This window comes from Biomphalaria glabrata, chromosome 8, assembly GCF_947242115.1.
Source record: "Biomphalaria glabrata chromosome 8, xgBioGlab47.1, whole genome shotgun sequence".
In the NCBI taxonomy this organism is placed as follows: Eukaryota; Metazoa; Mollusca; class Gastropoda; family Planorbidae; genus Biomphalaria; species Biomphalaria glabrata.
The window spans coordinates 11,610,121-11,627,773 of NC_074718.1; the positions used below are offsets into that span (position 1 = coordinate 11,610,121).

Genomic DNA, 17,653 nt, shown 5'->3' on the forward strand with positions numbered 1-17,653 from the left:
TTATTGGTAATTAATTATTTTATTTGGTATCTCGAACAAGGGAAATAAATTTCACTTGACTGAAATGTAGTATAAGCTGAATTTGTCCCCTTTATAGGTAGCCGCCTTAGGCTTAGTGAACACAAACATAAAATAGAAACAATAAAGAACTATTCAATATTCCATGTTCGTACGCTCTTCGCTAGCAGAGTGGTTACCGTGTTGGCTTGAGAAGCCTGAGAAGGCTTTAGCCCATGAGTTCGAAGTTAGGTCGTTCCCCCTTTTTTTTTTATAAATACATTTAAAAAGGGATCTTCCAGATACCCCTTTTTTCTCCCCCACCCATTTCCAACTGGTCCAGATAAGTGATAGGATCATAGCGTATTGAGAAAGCTAAAAGCATGAAATCGCTACGACTTACTACGATCTATTATAAGAGATCCCTTTCAAACTGTTCATTGTAATTACTCACATACAGCCTAACCTATTTAAATTAACGCTTTTCAAAAATATTTCTGCAACTAATAAACAAAAATATACACTAGCATTAACAGACACATTTTTATTTATCTATTTTTTAGCGGCCCCCGAAAGGGGAAAAGACGCTATTAGTTTTGTGCGAAATGTCTGTCCGGCTGTCCGTCCGTCCCGTTTAGGTCTCGTAAACTAGAAAAGATATTGAAAATCCGACATCACAATATTTTAGACCATTCAAAGTTCTGATGCAACGGCTACTTTTTTTTTTCTGAAAGCGAAAAATCTAATTTTTTAAATCAGTTGTGCAAGCAGTTTTTTTAAGAGAAAAAGCTAATTAGTATGCATTACAAGTTAGACCTAATTTAAAATGAATAGTAATCTTGTAAACTTCATTTTTGTGACCTTTTTTATTGCGAAAATTTTTTAATTTTTTTCTTTTTGAGGATTCGAATATGAGATTGAGCCTTTTCAAAACAATTAGATCAATTATAAGACATCAGTTAGGCCAGGGGAGGCGAGGTAGCTGAGCGGTAAAGCGCTTGGCTTCCGAACCAGGGGTCCCGGGTTCGAATCCTGGTGAAGACTGGGATTTTCAACTTTGGAATCTTTGGGCTCTTCTGAGTCCACTCAGCTCTAATGGGTACCTGACATTAGTTGGGGAAAAGTAACGGCGGTTGGTCGTTGTGCTGGCTACATGACACCCTCGTTAACCGTAAGCCACAAAAACAGATGAACTTTACATCATCTGCCCTATATACCACAAGGTCTGAAAGGGGAAATAGTTAGGCCAGGTTCGCATCTAACTTTACATTCACTTTCACCTATCCTTTGATCTGCGGGACCGTTGGGGCACTACACAAGATCTGTTAACCTTCTTTCTCCATTCTTATCTCTCATTTGTCTTTGATATAATTTAATTCGGATGTTCTTTCTGAAAATATTGAAGCCTGCCTGGGTGGACCACTTCGGGGGCCGATTTTGAGTTTGTGTTTCCACACAAACTGTCTTTTGTAACCTTGTTTTATTTATTATTGTTATTATTTCGTATTAGAAAGGAATATAGAACAACAAAATTCAATTGTTTAAAAAAAACTCGCAAATCTGATTACATTTTTTAGAACAGATATATAGAAGTAATTGAATCAATCAGTTGATAAAGTCATTATCCTCTGGGATGTTTGTCCAGTGAGTTGGAATTCCCAAGCACAGAGATATACGCCATACACAATGGAAGAGTTAATGTTAGTTTAACTTTATACATCTTGTGTCAGTGCTGCCTCTATAGGATGAGAGAGTGTATCTTGAGTTTTGTTTATACTTGGTTATACAAAGTTAAATTCTACTCTTTTTTTTTTTTTTTGGTGGCGGGTGGGGGTTGAAACTCGTTTTTCTTTATTCCACAACCGTGTTAGCCTCTAAGACAAATTTAGTTTGGGTGGTTCATAAAGTCGTATTCACCATTCGCACCCATGCTCAACAAACCGACCAACTTTTGAGGTAACAAAACAAACAATCTTCTGGTGCGAGTGTGGACAGCATTGCCCAGCATCAAATTATTGTTTTTTTTTCTCCTTCTTTAAACTCACATTATTAAAACCTTCATTCACCTTTTTTACATCTGGAATTTTGAATTGATGAGACCCAACACTAGTCTATCTATGGTGCACTACCAACAATATCAAATGTAATCAAACAAGCAAACAATTATATATATATATATATATATCAATTTTCTATATAAATCCTTAATTAATTAATTAACGAATTGGTTAATGTTTTTTATTGATTCATGTGCTGTCATCGACAAAGAATATTTGTAATTAAAAAAAAAAACGTCTGATATCCCAACAAGTAATTGTGTGAATGATTAAGATTAAAATAAAAAAAAGAAATTCAATTTTAGGAATATTACTAATATGGACTAAAATCATATTTGTTTGAATCAATCAAGTAATTCATTTTTTTGTAGATCCAGACTTACAAGAATAAATCTGGATTGGAAATATTTTTGTTGCTTGTTGAATAACATAACAATTACTTTTTTTTTTATATAGAAAACAAAGCTTATATTAAGTGTAATTTGTTTGGATCAGTCTTGGGATTAAATTTATAAATATCTACTTTAACAATGTTCAATCTGTGCGATCTGAAATATTTTTTACCAATTTTTTTTTTTTTTTTTGTGTAGCGCAATTTCATGCTTTTAGCTTTCTTAATACGCTATGATCCTGTCACATGCCTGGACCAGTTGGAAAGGGGTGGGGGGGGGGGGGAGAAAGAACGGGGTATCACTTGGCTTTAGTTAAGACAGACGACCCCAGAACGTGAGACTGAAAGGTTGTGTTATTGTAGTGAGATTTTGTTAAATAATATTATTACTGAAGTCTAGTACATTTATTTGATTTCATCGTAACTAGATTTTGTCTATATTATAAATAAAGTTTTTTGTTTGTTTGTTCACAAAAGGAAGTTACTCAAGTTATTTGTAGTTTTATTAGTTAAGATACATTATGCCTACAACGGTTTAGTTATCTACCAGCAGCTTGGTGCTACAATTCAACAAGCGGTAACAACAGATACCAAACAAATAATTAACAAACTAATTAAAAAATTGGTTAATTTTGTTTTTATACTTGTGTTGTCAGGTAAAAGACATAATTATGAAAAATTGGGTGTGGGGGAAATAACGTGTACAAACTTTTTTACCACACAGACAGACAGACAGAGTTGATATAAGCTTTGTAACAAGAACATAAAACAAAATACTATTAAACTTTAGTTAGGCCAATATTAGAATATGCATTCTCTGTTTGGGATCCCGCAAAGGCCAATATTAGAATATGCATTCTCTGTTTGGGATCCCGCAAAGGCCAATATTAGAATATGCATTCTCTGTTTGGGATCCCGCAAAGGCCAATATTAGAATATGCATTCTCTGTTTGGGATCCCGCAAAGGCCAATATTAGAATATGCATTCTCTGTTTGGGATCCCGCAAAGGCCAATATTAGAATATGCATTCTCTGTTTGGGATCCCGCAAAGGCCAATATTAGAATATGCATTCTCTGTTTGGGATCCCGCAAAGGCCAATATTAGAATATGCATTCTCTGTTTGGGATCCCGCAAAGGCCAATATTAGAATATGCATTCTCTGTTTGGGATCCCGCAAAGGCCAATATTAGAATATGCATTCTCTGTTTGGGATCCCGCAATTAAAAAAAATCATAAAGAAACAAATACAAAACAGAGCAGGGATTTATAATAAACGAATATTCCAATTTTATTAGAATAACACCTTTAGTAAAATCACTAAACTTAAAGACACTTCTGGACAGAAGAATAAAAAGTAAAGTAGCTATAATACATAAAACACTAAACCAAAATTTACAAAAGAAAAACAAAACTCACCGAAATACTCAGAAAGTCACAAAGACAGAGACACATTTCTTATTCCATACGCTAGAACAAATTTGTACAAGTGCTCCCTCTTCCATAGTGCCATTAGAGAATGGGATGGGTTGCCTGAACTAGCTTAGTACTTTATAATCATATAATTTACAGACGCCTCTGTGAAACAGAAGTACAATATTAACATATATCTCTGCTTTTATACAGCTGTTTTATTATTAAAGGTCTTTGTCCTTAGTTTTCCTGGCTAATTAAGACATTCATTTCCATTCTTTTATGGCACTTTGAAAAAATATGATTCATAAGTATTTTTTTTTATCCTAGCAGATAAAATAAGAAATGTGTTTTTATCTATATGTGGTTTTGATTCTTTTCTTTGGGAGTGGGAGGGGTCACGTCCCCCCCCCCCCCATTTGTGTAAATTCGTGTTTTTGTAATATTGCTACTTGAAATATTTTGTTCTTCAGTACTTAGAGGTCAGTCTTGTACTTTGTGAATAGATTTCAGATACACTTTTTGTCTCTCAGTCTATGTGTATTTTTTGTTTCAAACAACAAATCACTACCATTAGTATTACAGGGATGGCTTGTCTCTATGTACAAAAAATGTAGGCTTACTCCAAATTGCCTTTCCGAAATGGCTTGACTTGTTACTGTAGCTTGTTTTCTTACCCCATCACGACCACTGTCTTGAAAACCGATGCTAACTCACTGCTAGACAGCTTGGGCACTGCAAGAGGGACAATTTATTTGAGACTTGCGTGCTACTCAATGGGAAACAGATTGACATGAAAACGACATACGATTCAATAGTTTTCTCTCTTTCTTCCCCCTAACACCCCCCCCCCCAAAAAAAAAATACTCACTCTAAACTGAAACTGTCTTGAGTCTGTGGAAGAAAAGGTTTCTCTCTCAGAACCACGTACCATCTCCAAGACTGCACTTCAAGTAGTCAGCATGCCAGCTCTCCTCTCAAACATGAATGCGTGATCTAGAACTCGTTGCATTCTTTGTGTGGGCTGTTTGCCTAACGATTTAAGCAACAATAGTTCAGCTAAAATAATTAGCTGACTTTAAAAAAAAACCATCTTGAAAAATGTTTATTTGAAAAATTCACTTTGATACAAAGGACTAAGCTAACGGAAAGCGATTCTTTTTTTTTTTTTTTACACACTTTATTTCATTGACTGTAACATTAAAATTCCGTAACAATTGATAAAATAGCAAACAGTATTGAATAATATCGAAACACTTTAAAAATACATTTTTTTATCTATAATCACCAGATGCACCATAAGATAGTGCTGAGCGTGCTAATTTAGCGCCTTCTTGGCTTTTTTAGTTACTATTTTTAGCGGCCCCCGAAAGGGGAGAAGACGCTATTAGTTTTGTGTGGAATGTCCATCCGACCGTCTGTCCCGTTTAGATCTCGTAAACTAGAAGAAATATTGAAAACCCGACATCATGATATTTAAGACCTTTCAAACTTCTGATGCAACGGCTACTTTTTTCTTTTCTGAAAGTGATAAATCTATTTTTTTAAATCACGTATGCAAGCAGTTTTTTTTTTCATAAAAATACACCACATTTACAACTATTCACTATTAATAGTCGGACGTTATATAATGTCGGATTCCCATTGTATACACCAGACTACAAGATCTGAACGGGACGAACGGATGGTCGGACATACATTCCACACAAAATTAATAGAATCTTTTCCCATTAAAGGGGCCGCTAAAAATGAAAAAATCTATTTAATATGTATATAAGTGGATTATAATTTAAAACAATTAATAAGTAGTTTTTCATATTATCAAGTGAACTGCAGGATGGCAAAGTTTGTAAGACACCTAACTAAGGATTTTTTAAATTTTATTTTACGAAATGTTTTTTTTAATGAGGTTTTGAATAAGAGATTGGCCCTATACAAAACAATTAGATCAATAAGATAATCATTATATGAAATCTGTTTGGCCAGGTTCACATCGAACTTCACCTTCACTTTCACCTATCGCTTGGTCTGCTGGACCGTTGGGACACCACACAAGATCTGTATACCTTCTTTCTCCATTCTTCTCTGTCATTTGCCTTTGATAGAATTTCATTCTGATATTCTTTCTGAAAATATTGAAACCTGCCTTTTTTACCTGCCTGGGTGGACCACTTCGAGAGCCTTTTTGTCTTTCTTTTTTTTACATTAAGTCAACACAATCACCACTCCTAATTGACAAATCTATTCGGTTAATAAGAATTGATTCATTTAGGTGAAACTTTTTTGGTTTTCCTGATCAATAGTTTAGACAACACTCTTTATAACTGAGATGCCCAACTTGTATTCTTAGATTCTTCATATTAACTTGGCCAGTTTATTGATTCATCCAACTAGAGTCTTGCCCACTTTGATGAGCTTACTTTAAAACTAGTCATTCTAACAACTTTACCAGTTCAAGAAATAACAAGAAGCACAACTATAATAAGAAACTCAAGGCCATGGTGATTGAGAACAAAAATAAAAATATGTATACGAACAAAGCTAAACAATATTCCTATTAGATATTATTAAATTTTGCCCACGGCCACTATTTCGCTTCTAAAAATATTGGCTATTTTCTTGCCTTCTCCAGCACAAAGAGTTTAAAAAGGTGCTCGCTGGCAGTATGTTCACTGGTTTAAAGAATAAGAAAAAAGTCTTCTCTTTCCTTCTTTCTATCCTGTCGGTATCTAGATGTAGCTGATCTGAAAGGTAAATGTTTAGATGAAAAACACGTCTCTTTAAGCTGGAGAGTTTGATTACAAAATCTTTAAGAACAAAGCGATACACACAAGCAAATAGTTATTGTAAGGTGTTCTAGCCACATTTTGGACCACTCTTTTTGCAACTTTAGAAACTAACCCCTTTATATTTTCTTCTCTCTCTTTTTCACTCTCTTTCTCTCTCCCTCTCTCTCTCTCTCTCTCTCTCTCTCTCTCTCTCTCTCTCTCTTGCTCTCTCTCTCTCTCACACACACACACAAAGTGTCTTTGTCCCATGATAGTATTATTATTTAATATACATTACGACCATGAAAGGCACATTTATTATTCTATAAGCTAGGACAAATTCGTACAAGTGCCCCTTCTTTCCTAGCGCTGTTACATCATGGAACTGGTTGCCTGAATCAGCCAGGAAAATCAAAGGATTTAACAGAGTTTAAGATAGATTAAAATACGGATATCTCTCTTTTGAAGGAACATAAGATAAGATACTTTATTTAAGATAAGATACATTATTTAAAGTAAGATATTTTATTTCTCCAATGTCTCTTGCTCTTCCTATTTCTCTCTCCAAACTCCGACTAGTTCACCTCAGAAATGTGTTTCACTCATTCGCTGTTTGAGTTTAAACTCAATGGATCCTTGTTTACTTGTTATTGTCGTTGTTTTGAGTTTAAGATTGTGTTTTGTACTACACAGTATAGATAGAGCTTATGGTTCTGTTTGAAGAAAACAGTTATCGATGTAAAGCTGGAGCCGTGTTTGCCAATAGCCATTCAACAACGACACCGTCTGACAACAGGATGAAGATAATCATCTCTGCTGTTAGCACAAAAAACACTGCTGCCAAACTAATTGGACGTCTTGCTTTGTCTTGCTTGTCTTTTCTCATGCAACTCCCAAACACAAATATTTATTTTTTTTGTATCCCAGCTATTCACAAACTAAAGAGGTCGACGTTCTACACGCGAATGTGAACATAATATAGCCATGTATGTTTCCTGTATATATATATTCGTTTTATTGAAACCATTTTTTTTTCTTCATTTATTTTTATAAATGGCAAATACAAAAAGTAACGTTCGAGTGCATCACGTGTACAAAAAAAAAAAAAAAAAAACAACATCGGACGGAAAAGAAAGAGAAAGATGAAATGAAAGATGTGTATGTTAGGGTGAAGGCTATTTTCTGTTCAAGTCCCAGGTGCTGGGGAAACAAACAAAATTGCTTTACAAATGAAGTCGGTGAACATTTCTTGTGCGCTAATTGCTTGCTAAGCAGAATGAGAGAGTTAGCGCCACGATGTGACTAAATACATAGAGAAATGATAACACCGATACACCAATACAATTGTCTTTACAGGTAGAACCGGTTGTTAATGTACACTTGAACACTGATATACCGATTACTTTTTGTATAGCTCTATAAACTAGTGTGTGCCCAGTATCAATATACATTTTCTTTCACCAGTACAGACATAGTGTACTTTAGGTACTAGAATGAGATTTATCTCGTAATCCTCTGTTCTGGTCACCTGTACTCTCACCAGAGATTTATTGCAAAGAGCCGTAGTGTCCATTTGGTGGTGACTTCTCCAACACTTTTCAGACAAGCTTTCCCCCCCCCCCCTGAACTAATGAAGACCTATGGGCTATATTTTATGGTTAGTCTTAACACATGGGTTTCTACTCAGCTCTTTCTTTTCTTTTCTGATGGGTCTCGGATAATGCAGGCTTTAGGCTACATTCTAGTTTATAGTTAAAATTCGTATCGCCATTAACTCTTTCTCTCCGTAATTATTTACCACATTCTAGTGGAATCAACGTTGGTATCGTCAGTTAGGAGAGAAAGAGTTAACATGATCTAACATTAATGAGGTGAAAGAAAAAGGAATTTAAAAAAAAAACTTTTTAAAAATCCCCTCTTTAATTCCATACAATATTTACTCTCTGTGCTTACTGAGATATTAATAGGAGTGACCATGTAGCATGTTTTAGCTAATTTTAAGTATTGTTAATGTTTGTAGTTCAGATTTCACACTTTCTATCACCATGCGATATACTTTATAACGAAAACACGGTGATCAGCTTTTTTCTAGTCAAGTGCACTAATTACTTTGTCCATAAACACACTCACTAGTAGTTTATGGCTTTTCGTTTCTGCCTACAAGGATTAAACAAAACTGTAAAGTCCCATGTGGCCCTGACGCCATGGGCCAGACACTGTCTAAAAAGGCAGCCTCATTTCGTTGTTGCTCTTGCATCGCTCGACAGAATCCCAGGTCATCTCCACGAGTGGACGACAGGTAGATCTAGTTTCTTATCAAATGTTGGTGTTGTGATCGCTTTTTTAGTCACTATTATTTGACCTTTTTTTTAAATGATGTTCTACTTTAATGACACTGTTTCAATGTATGTGTTTTAGACACAATTCTAACATAGCATAAGTAAACCGTCAGTGGCGTAGCTAGGAATTTTGCCATTATTTGGGGACCCGGGGGACTCGACACGTTTGGGGGCCCCTGAATTTTGCTAAATATTTAATATTTAATGTAAAGAAGCACTCATTTGGAAGCCCTCCTCAAGTGGGGGCCGGGGATTTTCTAATTCTGCCCCCTCCCTCCCCCACCCTAGCTACGCCTCTGTACACCGTACACATTATGTTTATACACCTTGAAGTTACGTCATAAAATAAACACAAAGACTGGAAGGAACAAGCCTTTTATTAGCGAGCTTAAACAAATGGTTAGGTTTATAATGGCAATGTATTATAGCTGAGTTAAACAAATGAGATTCTTATTTGTAATATGCTGATCCATGCAAACAAAGGTTCACCGCTTTACTTACTACGTCTGGTCTAATAAATTGAAATGAACAGCATATTGCCTCTCTAACATTTGCGATATATCTCTTGACCAATCAGCTGTAAGGTCATTGACTTGTTAGGTTGTCTATTCTTGGAGGTAAGTTAGGTGTCATGTAGCTTGCACATTTATTTCAGCACGCAAATCAAGATGTTAAAAAAAAACAACAACTAAGGTCATTTGTTTCTGAGGCCCACTGTTAACGAGGGTGTCATGCACTGGGGGGTCCGGGGGGGGGGAAACCGGTAGGGGGCGAACACATTTTAACAAAGAAATCACACAATTTGAATACGAATTCATTAGTAATGTTAATAATATATACTAATTATTTATATTACAATCTATTTTTATATTATTTCGCCCCCCCCCCTCTCTAGTATGCTGGCCAAAAAATTTGATGGGGTGGGGAGGTGGAAATGGCATCAATCCCCCCCCCCCCCCATAAACTTTCGAGTGGGGGGGCGGTCCATATTATTTGTAGAAATCACAGCTTGTTAACAGAATCAATTAAATATCTATATATAATTTAAACTTGTTATTGATATTTTAACCACTCTTTATATTATGTCATTCCTCTGTTAGCCGATTGGGCTACATCTACTGCCCTTCCCACCTTAACTCTTTAAGTGGGGGGGGGGCGGCCCTACATTTATCTAGAAATCATAGTTTGTAAACAAAATTAGTTGAATTACTATATAATTTTTATATTATGGCGCTACACTTCTGGTATCATAGCCGATTCGTTGAGGTGGGGGGGGGGGGATTGCGTCTACTACCTTCACCACTCTAGCCCTCTGAGTGGGGGGGGGCGGCCCTATTTTTATGGAGAAATCATAGTTTGTGGACAAAATGTAGCTTATATAATATAAGCTACAAATTGATGCTTTAACCCATCTGTATATTATGTCGCACACACACTCTGATCCCAAATTTTACCATTAGTAAATATAAAATGAAAAAGGGTTGTACCAGGTGGGAGGGGCAATATATGCCATCGCCTTCCGCCCATCGGACAAACCAATACTTTTGTTCTTTTTGTACTTTAGTTAAGAAATTACATTTAAAAAAAAATTGCCACTAATATAATTTATATATGCCATAAATTAAATTCTTATATCGAAGAATTCGTTAATGCCAAATGCAATCATTAGTAGAAATTATAAAAAGGAGCGAGGATTAACGTTTTCACTCTACCGCCCTCTCCCCTTTCCAGACGAAAACATGACGTTTTAAAACAGAATAGTCACTTGAGATGAGCTCTGAACCCAAATGTTATTTTCCTAGTCACCTTTTTCCAACTTTTACTCAATGGGGATATTTTTCTATTGTATAAAAAAAATTTTGGACTATAACTCACAATATATTCTTGAATCTTAAAAATGAAAAAAAAATTAGAGTATGATCTAATTGGTCCTTTTAATTTCTCCTCCCACTTCCGAAATTTTTTGTTTAGAGTTTTGAATTATAGTTCTGTAACAGAACTAAGTTACAAATATGCCTCTTGAACAAGATGTATCACTTTCAAATGAGCTTTTTAAAAATATTTTTTTCTTAAACTAAATATGTGGGGTATCTTATCTTTTCAAGGAACAAATCGGTTGTATTTGCATTGTAGTAAGGGCCTGTAAATTCATATTAGAATATTCTTCAAGTAACACATTATTCAAAGGGTCCTTTTTTAATTGGATGAATAATGAGCTGTAGATGTCAGGAGAATGCATTTCTGCAGTGAAGAATGCAAAAAAACACTTTTGTCGTCGGGGCTTCGACTCGGACCCCACTGGGGGAGTTACAGCACTCCCCTAGACCACCTATCTGTCAAGAGTAAGGCCTCAACATGGCTGTTTTTTTTTGTTGTTGTTGTTTTTTAGCCTTATAATTTAATAATTTCTAATTAAATTAAAAAAAAACAACAAAGTTCTCAACATTTTCTGTGTTAACAAAGTTTTGAACAGTTAGAACCAGACAAATTCTGTGAATACGTTCATCTCTACTTGATAACTGTGTGCACCTTTTACTTCGGCTGTCTTGTGCCACTGTACATTGTAAGAACACTTTGCAATAAACATAGCAACACTGCATTAGACAAAATGCAAACGTCGGAAATCCAATTTGTGTTACACGCAACACTGACATGTCACTTGTCATTTTTGAGTGAAGAGATCGCTTTCTGCAGAGTCGGTTAATTTGTTGGCAAGCTTCTTATAAGCCTTTGCATTTATTTCTGCTAATATATTCTTCCTATGCATACTGGTGCTTTGTTATGCAATCGAGCTGACTTCATCCACAGAGACTAAAACTATACACCAATATCTAATATCTTGATACACTAAGTTCGATGCGTTGCTTCTCGGTGTGAACCTCTCTGTAGATGAAAGCGAAAGTGCACTTTTAATTAGCTGTCATTACCTGTTCAAGAAACAGTTTTGATCTTTTTCTTAATTAAACTTTATCAAAAAATTAAGTGTTCAAGAAAAAAAAATTGCTTGCTAAAAAAAATCGAGCTGAAAGTTGATCTTTGTGTATATAGAACCTTAGACGAGTTTACGGTAAACTAAGAACGGAAATATAAACTTGTCAGTGAATAGTTAAACCTCTCAATAATTAGAAAAAATTGTCCAGTAATTCTAAGCAGAATAAATCCTGTGCAATCGTGGCACTGAATATGTTTCTAATTGCTTTTTGGCCTCCTTAAGTCGACTGTGGGTCATTAAATAGAGCACTTGTTTTTTCTGTGACTGTAGCGCTAAGTCCGCCTGAATCACTCAATCAGGTTACGTAGGTGACGGTAGAGCTCTATTCGAAGAGACATTTCCTTCCACATACAAGGCAAGTAAAGGTGGCATTTGCTTTGGTGGTATTGGAACCTACCGTTATTCATCTGGCTCGCTTTTCTTACAGTTCTGAGGACATGGCTTTTTTCATTGTCCATAGCGTTCTTTGCCACCATCTCTCTCCTCTCCGCTGTACAAAAGAGTTCAGTAATCTGACTAGACATTTCGATAAGCTGGTCAATGGGATGTCAATACTGTGATACGTTCGTGCAATCATACGAGACCAATCGTTCTAGAAGACCTGAACACTGACCTGCTACGTCACAAGATTTGGTCAGTTTAGACCAATAGCTCGTTGCCACGTCGTACAGATATGTAAACTGTCTAAACTGCCCACAGGTTGTGACTTTGCAGGTTTGTGTTCAGGCCTTCTATAACACTTGGTCTCGATTCATAGGCCTAAAATAAAAAAAAAGCAAAATTGCTCTGTACAATAATTTATGAAGAAAAAGCAATCCCTGTGCATGTGGGAAAAACGAAAATGTTGGAGAGATAAAAGTCTTTGTTATGAATTTTGAATAATCAGAGCTTGCACAGGGTATTCTTCTGGATTTTAGAAATTTTTTTTGTGTGCAGGGGATTGTCTTTAAAGGAACTGAAGTTTATGGCGTAATAATTCCCAGAATGTGCTACGTGCTTAGCTTCCGACAAATTCTTACGCGGGTTTATGAACACGTTTCACTTTTAAAGAAACAAAAGGTTATTATTATTAGCTAAGAATATTTCAGACCTTTCAGGCCATCTTTTGTACTGAAATTATTCATAATTACTAAACCACTTTCAGTCACCTGATCATGTGATATGGTATTCGGATCACAGTTATCTGGTGATCTACAGCGTAGCCCAATATACTTCCATTGCTTTTTAAGATTCCAATCGTGTTAAGAAATCTCTCATACGTCTGATCTCTAGTTTCTCTTTTGCCGAATCCCATTTAACAACTTGGCCGTTTTGGAATAACCCCGAGGTCCAGCTATAATGATAGCCGTTGTTTTTTAATTTATGTGTATGCAAACACTTGAATAGTGACTAGCTCATGAGGGGATTAAATATGTACATCCTCTGACTACATCTAAAATCTATGTTTCAACTACATCTTTCTCAAATTATATTAAGATGTATTGTTAATTAATTTGTGTTCCCTTTTGCTTAGAAAATCAATTTATCGACATTGTTTGCTCGTGTCATTATAAAAAAGGCACTTTGGGATTGATTCATTGAAACTTGATACAACTCATTTTTTTTTGTCTTCAGCTTTGTTCAATTCAATGCCACTAAATATTTTATTTGCTTAGTTTGATTTACAAAAGAAATTCAATGTTCTGAAAGTAGACCATTCAGAGAGTCGTTCAACGCGTGTAATTCTCTTACAAACTTCGACTCCTCACAAAGAACATTTATATGCTTGCATCATTATTCAAACTCTACTGTTAATAGCCTCTGTCGCGAATGTTACAAATAAATATATTATTTATATCAAGAGATGACTTGCTTACAAACCGTATCTGTCCTATATTATGCCCTACATTCGCGGTGGCTGAGCGTTATATCGCTTGTCTCCCGAACCGGGGAGTCTCGGGTTCTAATCCCAGTGAAGACAAGGAATTACGGGGATTTTTAGGGCGCCAAATTTTTTTTTATGTACCTGACATAAATTGGGTTAAAGTAAATGTGGTTAGTCGTTGTGATGGTCACATGAAACCCTAGTTAACCGTAGGCCAAAGAAACAGATGACCTTTACATCGTCTGCCCTATAGACCACTAGAGGAACTTTACATTTTTTGTTTACGCCCTTGCTTTGTGCAAGTACAAGACATTTTTTAAAAGTCTTTAACTGTTTTCAATATTGTTTTTCTCTTGTCCTCTTCATAAAAACAGCAGCACACAAATAATTCATACAATCCATTTCCACACGTGTACACGCTAACAATGGGATGGTTTTAATTTCTATGTTCACTTGCGGGAGTTCATTGATTGCTCTACGTTGAACCAGATTTTTAACTGACAAGAGTCAGATCGACAAAAAAAAAACACATACTTTTTATGCATGAGCTTGTCTCGGGTCAAAGGGAGGGCTGAGTGGGGGTTTAAATTTTATTTCTATGGATGCGTTCAAAATATATTTTTCTATATCTAATGTCATTATATGAGATTCTCTGGGGTCAAAGTATTAAAAGGGGGGGGCCGTATATTAATTGCATTGATGATGACGTTGTTATAATTTCAATGTCAGTATGTGAGTATAAGATTCTCTGGGGTCAAAAGGTGGGCTAGGTGGTGTTTTAATTCATTTGTTTGGATGATGACATATTCACAGCATATAGTTATATATTTTAATGTCAGTATATAATATCAAAATCAATGTATCACTTACATATAAGTAAAATCAATAAACATATAATGTCAGTATATAATGTCAAAATCAATGTATCACTTACATATAAGTAAAATCAATAAACATATAATGTCAGTATATAATGTCAAAATCAATGTATCACTTACATATAAGTAAAATCAATAAACATATAATGTCAGTATATAATGTCAAAATCAATGTATCACTTACATATAAGTAAAATCAATAAACATATAATGTCAGTATATAGTTATATAGTATCTAAATCAATGTATCACATATAAGTAAAATCAATAAATATAGAATGTCAGTATATAGTATCTAAATCAATGTATCACTTACATATAAGTAGAATCAATAAACATATAATGGTAGTATATAGTATCTAAATCAATGTATCACTTACATATAAGTAGAATCAATAAACATATAATGGTAGTATATAGTATCTAAATCAATGTATCACTTACATATAAGTAGAATCAATAAACATATAATGTCAGTATATAATATCAAAATCAATGTATCACTTACATATAAGTAAAATCGATAAGCATCAATATCCGATGTAATAATTAAACAAAAGAAGCTGAATCCAATGGGTAGCCAAGTCTGTCGTGACATACACTAATACATTCTTCTCATGTCCTGAGTCTTTCAAGATTTCTCTCTTTTAAACAAAAAAGTAGGATAGCCAAATGAATGGGACAGAGGTGAAACGATAAATCTGCTTTTTGCACCACACTCTGCCTTGATAGATCTTCTGGGCATTGAAGAAGGGCAGTGATCTTGTCAGGAAGACGTTGACACCGGCTTTGAAAAACATCTTTTTAATTGATGTGAGACTGACCTTAATAATATATCTCTTGGTATAGAAAATCACAAATTCAGAATTAATCTATTACATTTATCTCATGTTTTGGAATTTATTATTTTTAAATTTATTGGTTAGGTTATGTTGAATATTTTTATGCAAATATTTTTACAAAAATCGAGGACATGTCCTACTCTCGGATTTATTCATAAACTAGTATACCTATTTTTTGTTCGTCGTCGTATTATTTAAGTCTTCAGCTATATTAAGACAGATTACTCTGTATATCACAGATTCTACAATAAATCCTTTATGATAAGCACAAAGTTGAAGAAGAGTGTTGAAACAGTCGCTTGTCACACATACTTGTACGAGAATGACTAGCAGCCAACACGAATTTTTCGCCTCCACACCCACCCACCCCAACTAAAAAAAAAAAAAGAAACGCCTATCTATTTTTTTGTTTTACAGTAACGACTAAATGAATTATAGGAGCAATAGGATGGCTGCCTGGTCGTGTGGTTTGTGCGCTGGACTGTCGTTCGGATTTATCGATGGTCGAGGGTTCAAATCCTGCCCGCTCCCATCCCCCGTCGTCCTGCGGGAGGTTTGGACTAGGAAGTAAACTATCTTCAACTCTGAAGGAACATCCGAAACATGTAAAACATTTTACAAACATTTTACAATCAATCACGTATATGGTTTACATTCTTCCCGTACACCAACAGAGATCAAAATTATCTCCACTTCCCAATATGTTGTAGATCAAATACAAGCCAATCGTATTATTTGTAGTATTCTAAAGACACACACTATGAGCATGTTTTGGATTTCATGAGTTTGTTTCGTGTATTGCATGCGTCCATTGATCTCACGCTGACCGTTACTGTTTTTTTTTATTTTTCTTTCTAAATGCTATCAAACATAAACAATGCTGTCCGTAAATTCTATTCGACACAGTGAGCCTTAAGACAGCATTATTACCACGTGTATCTTTAGTCAATGTATGCAGTTCCACGTAGCAGAGAAAAATATATTTGTTTTGGAGTGTGCTTCATTTAGTTAAGTCATATTAATTAGGGCTGCTTTCAACAAGCTAGAACTCCTGAGTGTAATATATGTGATATAAACTACATCAGGTGCTTTAGTTAGGGAAAACTTGGAACGGTTATCTGCAAATTGTCAATTACATGTTATTGATCAGTTTAGATTTTTTTAAAAGAAAATAAACACTCACATGTACAACCCCCCCCCCTTTTTTTTTTAATAAAAAAAATAGCCGTCAATGCAGCAGCAATCTTAAAAGGAAAATCCTCAAGAGATGGTTGTTGACTCCTTCGTGTCCGCAGTGTTCACGATCACCTCGGGAGCAACAAAAGGCCAAGTCTCTTCACTGACTGAACTTCCTTTTAGCCAGTCTGCTTGTTGACGTGCTCGTCTCGGCATTTTATGGCCAGATAATTCTCTGAGCACAACAACAACAACAAAATGCAAACCATAATCTCGTACTGATTTTCATCCTGCCCCATTTGTGTGTGTTTGTGCGTGTGCGTCTGTTATATTTAAAAATACGTAGATCTTATAAATGTTATCACATTGGAGAATTAAAGTCTAGAATCCCTCTCAGACCTTGCTATCTACAGGGTAGACGGTGTAAAGGTTATTTGTTTCTATGGCCGACGGTTAACGAGAGTATCATGTGGCCAAGCGCATGACCAGCCGCCTTTACTTTTCGCAGTTAATGTGAGGAACCCATTAGATATTGAGTTGGGTGGATTCAGAGGCGCCCTTAGAATCCCGAAGTTTAGATTCCATGCCTAGATTCGAACCTGAGACTCTTCTGTTTGGAAGCCAAGCGTTTTACCGCACAGCCATCACGCCTCCTCCTTGGAGAATTCAATGCAGTTTTTAATTTTCCATACATTCCATGAGAAAGAAAGAAAACGTGGTCACTTTGAATAACTCTTGATATTTAAAAAACAATGTGTGAATGTTAATGTTATGCATGCGGTTTACTTTAACTTGGCTCCAACCAGTGGCGTAGATAGGAATTAGCCATCATTTGGGGGCCCCCTGGGGGGGGGGGGTCTTGGCCTCTTTGAGGGCCCTCCATTTTACCTAATATTATGTAAAAAAAACCCACTCATTTCGGGCTTCCCTCTAGTGG

The 17,653-nt window shown here is 35.5% G+C and overlaps 1 protein-coding gene across 4 annotated transcripts in view; it reads left to right on the top strand.

The window, feature by feature from the left end:
• LOC106060842 (uncharacterized) overlaps positions 1–17,653 on the top strand; it is a 149,603-nt gene that overhangs the window by 43,014 nt on the left and 88,936 nt on the right. Inside the window, exon 2 of one of the 4 annotated variants that reach the window (XM_056037579.1) lies at positions 8,646–8,924. The exons of the other annotated variants lie outside the window; for them this stretch is intronic. Coding sequence (XP_055893554.1) covers positions 8,830–8,924 — 95 coding nt within the window. The 5' untranslated portion in view covers positions 8,646–8,829. The remainder of the gene's footprint in view (positions 1–8,645; positions 8,925–17,653) is intronic. 4 annotated transcript variants of the gene reach the window in all.